This window comes from Dermacentor andersoni, chromosome 2, assembly GCF_023375885.2.
Source record: "Dermacentor andersoni chromosome 2, qqDerAnde1_hic_scaffold, whole genome shotgun sequence".
In the NCBI taxonomy this organism is placed as follows: domain Eukaryota; kingdom Metazoa; phylum Arthropoda; class Arachnida; order Ixodida; family Ixodidae; genus Dermacentor; species Dermacentor andersoni.
In genome coordinates this window covers 207,685,892-207,698,586 of record NC_092815.1, presented here as the reverse complement: position 1 = coordinate 207,698,586, position 12,695 = coordinate 207,685,892, and the positions used below count along the sequence as shown (strand labels likewise).

General features: G+C 48.9%; 1 protein-coding gene across 2 annotated transcripts in view; it reads left to right on the top strand.

The window, feature by feature from the left end:
- The first annotated feature begins 3,912 nt into the window (after positions 1–3,912).
- The window catches only part of LOC126540189 (MIF4G domain-containing protein-like), a 48,535-nt gene continuing 39,752 nt past the window's right edge, over positions 3,913–12,695 (top strand). For both annotated transcript variants that reach the window (XM_055075857.2, XM_072286615.1), the window contains exons 1-2: positions 3,913–4,200; positions 12,364–12,557. In XM_055075857.2, the coding sequence (XP_054931832.1) occupies positions 12,405–12,557 (153 nt within the window). In that variant the 5' untranslated portion in view covers positions 3,913–4,200; positions 12,364–12,404. The remainder of the gene's footprint in view (positions 4,201–12,363; positions 12,558–12,695) is intronic.

The following is a 12,695-nucleotide window of genomic DNA, read 5'->3' as shown; positions in this document are numbered from 1 at the left end:
GTGCGAATGAGCGTCCACAACTTGTGCGTAACACGATTCACACACACACACACACACACAGACACACCCCCATCACACATGCACACAGAACACAAAGCTTCAACACAATGCCCTTATCGCGCCGTCTCGCATAGCGGAACGGTGCGTTAGAACCTTAGAAAGATAACGCTAGAACTAAGGAAATCCGAAGGTGACCGTAGCCATGCAGTTGGCTGAGTGAGGTAAAAGTCCTCATGCGCCCGCACTGCAATCCGTCAAGTCCCCACAAAGATGGCGGTGAGCGCTCATGGCGTCTTTTTTTTTGTGGTCTGCTATCCAGTGAACTTCCAGAGAGCAGCAAGGCCAAAATCCTCCTGTCTGGTTCTGGCAGCCCGCGGGTAACCAGAACCGTCCAGCACAACGACATGCTCGTAAGAACAGACTCGAGTGCTCTCTGGTAAAGTCGGGACTACCTAATACCATAGACAAATATAAAATTCTAATAGACGGCGCGCAGGTATACCGAGTTACTCACTTTGTACATCCCATAAAAGGCCCAGAATTCAGTAACCTTAAGCACGCTACGGACTAGAGTCCAACGACTCAGTAATATGCTCATAACGACGAATCGGAACCATGCAGCAAAAGAAAAGGAGGCATGCTGGCTATAGTCCAAGCCTTCTTTATTGGAAGGCTGGCATACGCGCGCCCCTATCTCTGCCTCTGAAAACCTGACTTGAAAATTCTCAATACCGTGATCAAGATCCTCTACAAAACGACATTGGGAATCCCTAAAGCACAGTGTACTAGATTATAGTACACTGTACCCTAAAGGCACCAGTAGCCGGTGTCTCCTCGACATCGGAGTGCATAACACTATAGAAGAAATCAATGAAGCACGTAAGGCTGCGGAACTCTGGCGCCTCTCACGTTCTGCTCAAGGGCACAGAATTCTAGAAGCCATGAGTCCCGTTGTCGGCATAACGGATACAATTCGTATACCAAGCAGCATCCGGAATAAAAATATCATTCCCCCCCTGCCCCAAAACAGGGGAGAAAACAATGTAGGCAGGACGAAGGCTCGGGTCGAGGCACTCGGCCGCCGCCTTAGCAACAAACCAGCTATATACCTGGACGCTGCACAGGAGAGCGCTCACACTCACAATTGCGGCAGTCGACAACGAAGGCCAGGCAGTGACCTCACGTAAAATAAAAGCAGGCTCCATTCACGAAGCCGAGGAAGCCACGATTGCGCTTGGCATAGCAGGTATAGCTTCGTAGAGCTTCACAATATCGGACCGCTATTAGAAGTTACGTGCAAGGATCCCTAGGCCCACGAGACTTTGAAATACTCAGCCAACCGGTTGGCAAAGTTACGTTTATCTTGGTGCCGGCCCCCTCTGGGAATGGTGGGAACGAAATGGCCCCACTGTGCTGCCCGAGAATTAATTAACCGGGAGGTGGAAGCACGTCGGCCACCGTTACCAGGTTGAACGACACCCAGCCACAGGTACCAAGAAATCGTCACCGCCAACAGGGAGTACCGGTGGATATATGCACCACCGGATTCCTCCCTTAGTAAAATGCAGGCCATGAATCTCCGCAATGTGCGAACAGAAATTGTTAGGTCCCCCAAATTTCTATCTTATATATCCGAAGGCGACTATAATTCAAGATATAAATATTGCGACACAGATCCAGCCGATCAGCATCATTTTCTATGTAGTTGCAGGAATAATTGTCCCCCAAGAAATCTCCTGTGGCAGGCTCGCTCACAGGAGGCGTGGGACTCCACACGAAAATCTACTAACCATCAAACTCAAGCCGGGCTGGCGGACTGCAGTCCGCCAGCCCGACATTGGCCACCCATGGGTGGCCAATGTCGTGGTTAGCTGGACGCCACCCTAGCCCCTTCCGCCTAATCTCTGCTCCCGCCTCCCCTTTTTCTCGTCTTCAATAAAGTGTATTTCTTTCTTCCTCCAGATAGCAGCCAAACAAAAATCGTCTTGGCTGGTTCTGGCAGCACCCAGGTAGCCAGAACTATTCAGCTCGAATAAAACGAACGCGCGGCGGAAGTGCGTCGCGCGGTGGGGAAAAACGAAGGCGCTCTTGTTGGCTCCGGCAGTACGGAGGAAGAAAAGGGTTGAGAGCATTGCGTCACGCAGCCAGCCTTGGCAAGCGAACGCTCCGTGAAGCTAGCCCCATGCTAGCCCCTTGGTCACGTGTTGGGCCGCCAACGCGTGACCTCTCGCGTCGAGATGACGGATCAAGAATCGAGATTTGCTGAAACGTTTGGTTCCCAGTAGCTTTGCCAGTAGCTTTTATTAGGTTCACGCTTGTTCGGCTGCCCTGCCGTGGCTCTGACTGCAGAACGGGAGCACTGAAACCAACCGCGCACTTTAACGTCCGATCACTTGTTGGGCCGACAGGTCTGGATTCAATCGCTTTGCGCGATGCTCCCTCCTAACATTCTTCCTTCCTCCATGTCTGGCAGCCCACGGCCGGGTAATCAGAAGTGGAAAGTCGAAGAGTGCCAGTGTCTACACCCTCTACGGAGCGGTGGGCGAGGAAGACATCGGGGCACACTAGCACAGGTAGCACCATCACGCCACATTTAGTGAGGCGTCGCGCCAGACGCCATGTCACTATGCGTCACGCCAAAGTAGTCGGAGAGCTGTCAGTCGATGATGATGATGATGAAAAACTTTATTTATCCCTTTTTAAAGGGAAGGGGGCAATGGAATAGAGGGTGGGGGAGGAACTACTTGAAGTAGGCCTCCTTTATCCTCTCAGCCCACTCCGGATGGCCTCCTGAAGATCGGGCCTGGAGCTGCGCAAGGCAGCCTCGCACTGCTCCTCACTAGATACTAATTGCTTGAGGAAAGGGGGAAGGGGGTGCTTAGGGCACCCCCACATAATGTGGTTTAAGTCTGCTCTGGGAGAGACACAGAATTTACAAAAGGGAGAAAGGTAAATGGCGGGATGAATGCGTTCAATAGTCGCAGGAGGTTTCAATGCTCCCCACCCGGCTTGGGATTATGTAACACGAACAAAGAAAGGGGCCAACCTAGTTGCAGCGAGTACAGACCTAAACCTGTCAGTCAAGAACTATCGAGAATTCGACCTTTGGTGCAATACGTGGGGTCACTCTTTTATACCGAGCAGCGCTTTGTTCGCCACTACTCCGTACGATGCCGACGCACTTCAAATGGCTCGTTACGTGAACATTAGTCACGGCATATGTGCTTTCTCGTTCGTTGGGCGTGGCTTTGCAAAATTTAAACGAACGATTTACGTGCATGCATACCGGCACGAACGCCATTTCACGACTGGATGAGAGAGAAGAAAAGCAGAAGCGCTCTTTTCTGCAGCCCTTTAGGGTTAGGGAGCATGTCTCAGCTTATTGGGAAACGGGATTGGGACATAAAGAGGTAAGAAGTGAAAGAAATATCATCATCCCCCTCCCAGAACACATAGCTAACAGCGGCAGGTAGGCGACGCATTTAAAGGCCTGGTAACAGAAGTGACGGCGAGACCGCTGGAAGGCTCGAGCGTCGAAACGATGCGAACCGAGCAGACCTCTCGGAATAGACAGGGATGAGCGGATGCCCAATTGTCTCTGCCGCGCAGCACGCAATATATACAGTCGAAGCGCAAGAAGTCTTAACCGTTTCTGCCATGTTCACCGCACACGCACGCGCAAGTGAAGCTGCAAGAAAGAGAACACATGAAGGAGCGCAGAAAAGAGTGTGTGGCAAAGCGCAGAGAAACCCAGGAGGGGAAAGAGCGAATAATATATATTGCTCCTCTACTACTTTCTTCCAGATTGAGAGGGCATGATGCGCATTTTTCTCTTTGTCTTGGCATCTTCATTGGCGAGTGTGGAGAATTCACGTGACACTTCTCCGACCAATTAGGAAAGCACACGCACCGCAACCGTTGCGCCTTCAATTTTCCATTGTGGTCGCACTTACCTCGAGAGCGTTCATTGCCGTAGCGTCCGTTGTGTGACCATTTAAGGTTAAATGGTGAGGTTGGCAGCCTTGATTGCCTGAGGCATCGTTTTTTTTTTCATCGCTGCCGTCTCTGCTGCACCGGGGCCTGTTCACCAAAGTGCGTCATTTCTGTGTTGTATTTACCGCCAACCTGTACAGCTGCAGTGGAAGGTGTTCCAAGGATCGCAGTCGCACTAAAGGATTTCTCAACTTCCCGATATTCAAGGTCGGTACGAATTGCATATTGTGGTGGGCTTTTGGGCGCACACTAGTTACGAATGAATGACCGAAACGCTGCAGTTTGTTTTTCATTGTCCATGTAGCGGCTTGGGTAGATGAACGCGTTAGCTGTAATGACGTTGCTCTTCTCGCCGGCATCTATACATCTTGTACGGAACTCTTTTCGCTCGTCGTCGACCGAACTTGACGCATGAGTGTTGGGAAAACGTTGATAGTCTGAAATCGTTTGTCGCTAATCAATGCTAAAATACTGCGTCGTTTGCGGAGTCCCCTTTCTCGCAATCGAGCGCAGACTTCGCGATCTCGCCGTAGGCTCGCAGTGCTTCGTGCTGTCACCCGCTTTGTAGTGCGTCTCGCCGGCACATGATATCGCCGGTGCAACCACCGCTGTACGGATGAGGAAGGCGTCAGAACATTTTTCATGTGCCTGTACTATCGGCGTCAAATGAAACGAACAGCGGAGCGCGTGGCCGAAGCATTGCGCACTTATGATCGCGATCAAGCCCGATCCAGATCGGATTTCTCGGGCCCGATTGTTTCCTTTGCGCAAGCTGCGCGAGGAAGCCAATCGCGGTCGAAAATTTCGACTTTTATGTTTTTTTCTTTTTTATCGAGTTTCGACGATTTTTATGGGGCTTGATCGCTATACAAAGTGGTCGTGTGACACCTGTATAATGCGTGCCGTCCAGACATTCCATTGACAGGCGCGCACAACTGGTTCGACCGGGTCTGATCGCACTGAAGGATGCTCTCCCGATACTGCGATATTTTCGTTTCTCTTCTGGCTCTTTTTTTATTTGAAGGCAAGAAAAGATGTCGGCGCAGTAACGATGATTGTGCAAACTGTACCGCGCGCATCGCTTTTCGCGTTTCATTTGACGCCGATAGCACGTACGGCTTCGCCGCACTGTGCGATAACTAACACTCGTCATATGATGTGATATTCCAGCGCCTGTTTTCTTTGAATTTTTTTCTCTCGCTTTCAAATAAGAAAATCAGAGCAGAAAATACTGCAGCAAAGGGGGAACATCACTGGGCCTCTGCGATGATCAATCCCGAAGTGCTTGGGATTGCTGCGCCGCATTCGATATTGCTCGGACAGGATATCGGACAGCTTCGGAAGCTCCGCCCACCAGTCCGAGAGCTGCCAGAATCGCGTTCGTCTTTCGCGGACTGGAAGTCGTGGACCATCCGCGGGCTTTACCGTGATTTTTGTTGCGATATCAACTGCCTCCCGGACTCCTGCACTGTGAAGGAACTTTTAATTAATGCGACTAACATTCTTTGCCTGCTCTGGGCACTTTGAATCTATCTATCTATCTGTCTATCTATCTATCTATCTATCTATCTATCCATCTATCCATCTATCTATCTATCTATCTATCTATCTATCTATCTATCTATCTATCTATCTATCTATCTATCTCTAACCAACGCCTCCTCTAGAAAGATGCCTGCGGCGTCGCTCGCTTACCCATTGTAGCCGTCGCGCCTTGAGTTACGGTCAGTTGTCAAGAGATGGCGCCACTTACGTCCCTATCTCCGCCAAGGCAAAGCCACCTAGACTTTGGCCAAAGGGACTGGGGCGGTGTGGTGTCGCGGCGGTAGCGGCGGCCGCGCTGCCATGCGGTGATGTGCGCATGCGCGCATGTGTTGCAAGCGACCACCGCAACGATCGCTAGCTACCGCCTCGAGTGGAAAGGAGGAAAAGGGTAAAGGTAAGGGCAGCAGGTTTTCGGCGCACGCGGCTGGCATCTTTTTAAAGGAGGCGTTGCTCTAACTAACCTCTTACGCTGTCGTGGTCGTTTCTTTAACTGTATGTATATCAGCTTATGCATGACATGACAGACATCATCGCCATCGAAGCGCAAGAGAGGAGCCGCGTTACGCCCTTGTCAATGCGGCATTCAATGCTAATCGCATTAAGTTCGCGAGTCATCGTGAAAGCTCTATTACGTCAATTCATTCCTCTTCGAAATGAAAGCGTCGCGCGAAACACTTGCAGCTACGGTGGAGCTACAGAATACGTTGGTGACCTTTCAACTAACATGGGAACGCTCCCTCTCTCAGTGCTCGGGGGCAGTTCCAGTATGTGCGAACTAAGATAGTAAACCCTGTTCCAGCGTAGTCGTTTTATTGGAATTAATGCTTTAACCGAAGTTTCGCCCCGTCTTGACCCAAACGCGTACATATTACACCGAAATAATCGAAGCCTGCGGGCAGCGGGCTCCGCTTAGCGCGAAGAGGGAACCAGCGGAAGTTCTGAATTATGAGGCGCTCGAGCAGGAGGCGGCCTGGACCTTCGAGCGCGCCCGCCACTCGGACCCTTTGCCGCTTCTTTCCTCAAACGCGACACGGAGAACCGGTGACAGCGCTAGAGATAGATTTACGGCTTTGGCTAAACATGGGCTTGGGGTTCTGACACGCGTGCAATCCGACAATCTCAAAGGCTGCGTAAGCCGTGGCCTTTGGGATCGTCAGACTGCGTACGCCCTCGATCTCGAAGTTCATGGGGAAAGGACATAGAACCGCGCTAGACTCGCACGGCGCTTTTATCGTTGCCATGCGCGCATGCGTCACACTAACTACTGCGGGTGCGCGGCGAGCAAAATATCGAGACTTTAGGCCCCACCAGCTTCGGGAAGTGGCTGGCGCGCAGCGCGCGCACCATATGTTTCGACTTGTGCGGATCTTTCGTCAGGCAATCTGCAAGTGGTGCAGTTGGACATTGTATGGATAATCTATGCAAGCTTTACCACAAGAGCCTTCTGCAAAGGTTGTTTATTAGAAAATTTTAGCGCGTCTGGTATTCCAGCAAGCGCAAGCAACGGTTTGCGGCCAGATTGGTGGAGACAGCTGGTGGTGCAAAGCTCAACTACACAAACAGAGAGCCAATTACTATGTTCTGCTTAGCTGCTGGTGTAAATTTTCAACAGCAGGATAATCGTGTACACAATTATGCCGCTACCGAAAATTTTCACCAGGAGCGAAGCGCAATACAGTACGTCACTGCAATTTTAGGTCTGTGTCTGGGTTGAGCTCTATGCCACCAGGCGGCTGCACCGCTCCAGCCGCTCACGTTTTACACCCCCGACCATCCGGCAATCCGCCCAAACCAACCCTGTTTGCCGGAATAGCGGATACGCTAAAAGTCTCTATTGTCGCCTGCGATGCTAACAATACCTGCAGCATAGATCTCGGCGCTATGCATTTTCTCTGCCAGCCATGGAAAGAAGTAATGCCGCCGGCAGGCATTGCAACCAGCTTTGTGCATGCAGGGTTTTCCCTAGTTCAGGAGGAACAGGGGATGATCCGCAGGTGTGCAATGACCTAGAGAGAAGTGTCGTTCGGGGAGGGCCCCGAAGATGAACTCAGATGCAGAACCTCGGGAGATACCGTCAACGGCTCAAACACGGGTGTGCCCAAGTCTGTTCGCAACAGAATTGAATGCTGTGGTGGTAACTCGGAGCTTGAATAAGTTGGAAATGGCATTTTTCCGCCCAGTAGATAATTGCGGCAGGCTAACCGACCTCCTTTTTCTCAGCAGACTACAGAGACAAGGGCATCGGCGGCCATCACTGAGGTGGAAGTGCTTGGGCAATTTTTTCTTCCACGGTGATGCCAAACAGCAGGGGCGCTATTGTTCAAGATTTTATGGCGCATCTGCTTTTATCGAATTGCCGGTATCGGAAGTTTTTCGCTGTTCCATACTCTTAGCTTACTGCAATTTCCATGTTGGCCGAAAAACCGCTCACAGGGAATGCTTCTTCTGCAGTACCGCCGTAGTCGCGCATGTGTGTCGCGTGGCGCTTTTTCATTTCGAAGAGGAATGAAAAAATTAACTTTGCGCCCAGCTACTAGGCATCAGTAAAAAAGGGTTTAACAGTTTATATCGCAATGAATCATAGTGAATCATAAAGAATATTTACAATTCAGTGCACGCTTTCCCTTCCTCTTTCTCACTGTCAACTTTGTTTTGACTCAGTTTCTGGCCGCGCTTATGTGTATAGCGAAAAAAAAAAAAAGCTGGCTGTCGGGCGCAGTTTTACTCACCGGCGGCAGTAAAGGGCGGCGATGGCGTATGCAACACCACAAGTGCCCCGCTCGGGGTCGGGCGATTTGAATTGCGCTTGAGATCAGACGCGATCTTAAACCAAGGATTCGCACAAAACAAGTGCTGCAACGTTTCTGTAGTGGTGTTCTGACAGTCCACGTTGACTTAATATTTGCTTGAAAAAAACTAGCAGCAGCGGTAACAACTGGACATGCAGACATTGATAGACAGACTAAGCTTCTGTCTGCACCTCCCGCTCTTTGCGCTGTTACTCTTTTTCTTATTTTTTGCAGACAAGTACCAACTGACCCAAGTTTCGCACTTTATTAATATTTGCTTTTAGTGTTGAAACTGCTATATGCAACCCTGAGTGGTTGTAGCAGTGACAGCTGTAATAATTTGCACAATGTTGTTTATTGTTGGGTGGTCTTTGTGTTCAACAGTATGTAATACAGTAAGCCTCTTGAAACGTTACTACTTAACACAGAAAGCACTCACCAGGTTTGACATCGCCAGCTTAACAAGCGCGCGGTAATCACGCATGGCGATCGCTTCTGCGAAAACCAAAAGGAAATTAATTTAGGCCGGGTGCCCTTTATTCTCACAGCAATGCATGTCGTCTCGTCACCAGAGATGTTGTTAGAGCTTTCGATCACGTCGCAAGGCCTGGCTGCAGCACGCAGACAGCCAACAACGATTCGACAAGGCGATCTGGTGATGCGCAGATCACACGGAACCGCCGCCGGAAATTTACCCCCGCCTCGAAGGATAGAGGGAACGACAAAAATCTGAGTGACACCTAAGCACGTCTTAGGAGTTGTGAATGCGAAAGCAGATGTCCAGTTGAGCGCTGCTGGGTGGTCCTTCGAGTTACGAACTCCTTGTGGGCAAGCGAGCACGTTGAGATGCTTGTCCAAGTTTAGCCCAGTGGGTAAAACACTCGGCCTGTGAGCATGGGGTCGTAGGTTCGAAACTCGCCACTGCCAACGTTTTTCCTTTCGAATTTATTCTGTTCTTATACAATAATTTCTTTATAGCGATTATCTAGGCGAAGTTAGAACGCAGGTGAGAGCTTGCGCGGACAATGAACCTGAGGATGACGTAGCGTCACGGCGATGCCCTCTCCCCTCACGCAACACCTGGCGCGCAAGCGGGGCAGCAGATGTTGCATCGGCCGCTCTGCTCCGTTGCGGCGTGCACGTGAAGTGAGGTCGCAGCCAATGGGAATTTAGGTGCCGTTTCGCTGCTACAGACGCTGGGCTTTCATATCAAAAAACAAAAAAGAGGTGCAGCAGGTGACATGACCATGACCAGGCGCCCTCTTCCCCAAAATGGGAAGAAGGTTGCAGCCGATGGGAGTGAGCATTTGCTGCAAGGAGAGGGCATCCCTCACCTCACATTTTATTTGCTTCTATCTCCGCTATTTACCAACTGTTCTTAAACATTCTTGTAGTAGAATATCTGAAGGGAGGCACGTTGTTGGGCAAGTCGGTTCATAGATTCAGCAAAATTTTAAAGTGCGCGAGGAAGACGGGACATGAACAGAAACATTGACGCACACACAAAGCACTTTGTGTGTGTGTGTGTCTATGTTTCTGTTCATGTTGTCTTCCTCGTGCAGTTGAAAATTTTGCTGAAAATAGAATATTTCCCAGGGCCTGTCCTTGTCCTGTCCACTTTCTCGTTTTGCCGTTATGCTCTAAACTCGTGATAATGGATCAAAATAGCCCGAAAGAGTCGCCTCGCTGATCGTAAGGTGCGTGCACTTGTCTGTCGCATCTGCCTCCACACCGCTTGTTAATGCATGGCAATGGAAAGTGCTACCCAATTCGATTCACATGTTATACTTCAGTGCATGTAAGGCTGTGTATAGAAAGGTTTCGTTTTTTTTTTTCCTGCCATTGGCACATTCTTTGGGGAAGTCGTAATCATGCATGAGAGACCAGATAAACTAATGCTTCATGAACTAAGCGGATTTGGGAACAATTTGAACTGGATCTATCTCAAATTATGTGGGTGTGTGGGAGGTGCTGGTCTTATGATGTGCGTCTATTTTGCAAACATTAGTGATCAACTCACTATTATAGCTGTGTCATGAGAGACTGAGCCACTAAGTATTCAACTGTATGTAGAACGGATAAGAGCACTTGTATGAAAGTTGTAGCAGCAGTTGCTGGAAAGCAATTTAGCTTAGTTTCTTTCCATTGGCTCTTTCACTTCGCATGTTCACGTAACAAAAATAGCGGCAACATAGATAAGGTGACTGTGCATTGCAAACCAGCCTGCATTCTGGCAGATATTTAGAAAAGTGGAAAATTAATTTGGGTTTGTACTTATTTGGAACTGTGCCGTCATTTACTTTTTATTCGTTACATAGTTATCTGCAATATAACGCTTGACTCGCCTCACCATATTATTTTCATTGCACCTTTTGTGCTTCACCAAGACACTGCCTCTTCACATGCTTCCTAGTGTCATTTGCACACTATGTTATTGTAACATTCGTGGCACAGTCAGTAATGTTGAATGGCAAATGACTACCGGCCGCTCTTTGCCCTCCTTGATGAATAAATGCTGACTGCTGAATGAGTGACCAGCATCTGCCAACCTTTTCTGAGATCAGGGATTTTGTGGGGTGGTGCCTCGTATCAGAGGTGGCCTTGCCACTTGTATTCTTCTTTTGCTTTGCCTTCTCGTATACTAGCACACTGATGTTGGGAAAAGAGCACTTGTAGACCTGCTTTGTCCAAGTAATCTACATTTAATCAACTGGGATTCCTTGGATATCTCCACTTAAAAGTCCTAGACATATTATGAACTCTTCACTGTTGTTCATAAAGTTGGCACTGGACATACCACACTGGCTGCATCATGCACAGCAGATGCACATCATGCAGAGGTCGTCCCAACCTGTCAATCAGGAGTGAGGAAAGAAGGCCATGGGTTCTGTAGGTGCATTTAAGTACTTAGCTCTGCACACACTGCGGTTTCTGTTGGTGTGCATTCCTCGGACATAACAGGCAGGACTGCAAGAACATTTTTAAAGCAAAGCTTTGCTTGCCTCTGCCTTCAACTTTGCACCTGTCTGCTGTCTTGCATGATATAGCACATCTTGAACGGGAGGGGTGGAGTTCGTGCTCTTGTATACACCATGCAGTATGGAGTTGGTTAATGCCACAGTAGTGATGCGTATATGTATGGTCGTATATAGCAGTAGCTTTGGTGCATGTGGCATATAAAGGGTGTTTCAAGTATCATGCACGAAGATGTTAAAATATGCAAATGCCACGTAGCTGGATGGAACCCAGGTAACATTGTTTGCCTTCGCTTGAAAATACTTGGGTGACTTAATGTATTCCGGTTAATTACATAATTAGTATTAGTTACCTTCTGAAATATTATAGCTAGATTAAAAGTGTCAGTGAGTAAATTGTATAACATGAGAAGCTCCCGATAACAGCTTTCTGTTGCTCGATACATGCTACATAAAAGTGCTTTTCCATGCCTGAAAGGAGCATGCAAATACATGCAAAATCGACACCCGACTGGCCACTTGAGGCACTTAGCGCGTATTCACGGGTTTCTTTCATGGTCGGAAAAACACCTTTATGCAGCGCGTATTGAGCAACAGAAAGCTGTATCGGGAGTTTTTCATATTGCTCTACAATTTTCTCATTGGCTCTTCATCTAAATATAATATTCGAGATGTTCATTAATTAATACTAATTATGTAATTACATGGCATGCAAAAGAAAATCTAAGTATCTCCAAAGGATGACAAACAACATTACTTTGCTTCTGTCCAGCCACGTGGCATTTTCATATTTTATTGTGATGCATGATAGTTGACCGGTATATATCCACTTTTCCTTAATCCATGGATCATGACCCAGTGCCTAAGAGAGTCAGAAATGTGGCTCAGTATGTGGCAGGATTCACCTGTGATCCGGCTGCCGGTGGGTAGTGTGGCCTGTGTACTCATTGCAAACGCTTTGCACAACGCTTATTCCCACAGTACATGGGCTCTGCCGAACTTTTTTTCCCGCTGTTTTTGGGTCTGTCCGTGAACGGGACTTTTCTCTTCCCCATGTGCAGTTGCTGGTAATTACCAAGAGAGCTGAGGGAACCCAGCCATCATGCAGTTCGGCGCCGAGGACTTGGGATTAGCGGGTGTTGGAAAACTGACCTTGCAGAGCAAGTCGGTTGCATGTCGGCCTTCTCCGGGACTTGACATGACTCATGGCTTCATGAAAAAAATCCAGGAGTTGCAGATGGAGCATCTTCGACAGGTGTGTAGGCGCAGAACATGGTGCTGAGTTAAGGCGGCGCACATTTCTCTATGTGCTGGTCAAAACAATTGGCACATGATGCAGAGAGGTTAACAATCGGAGCACTAGTCACCGTTTCTATAGTGCTGCTGGAAATTA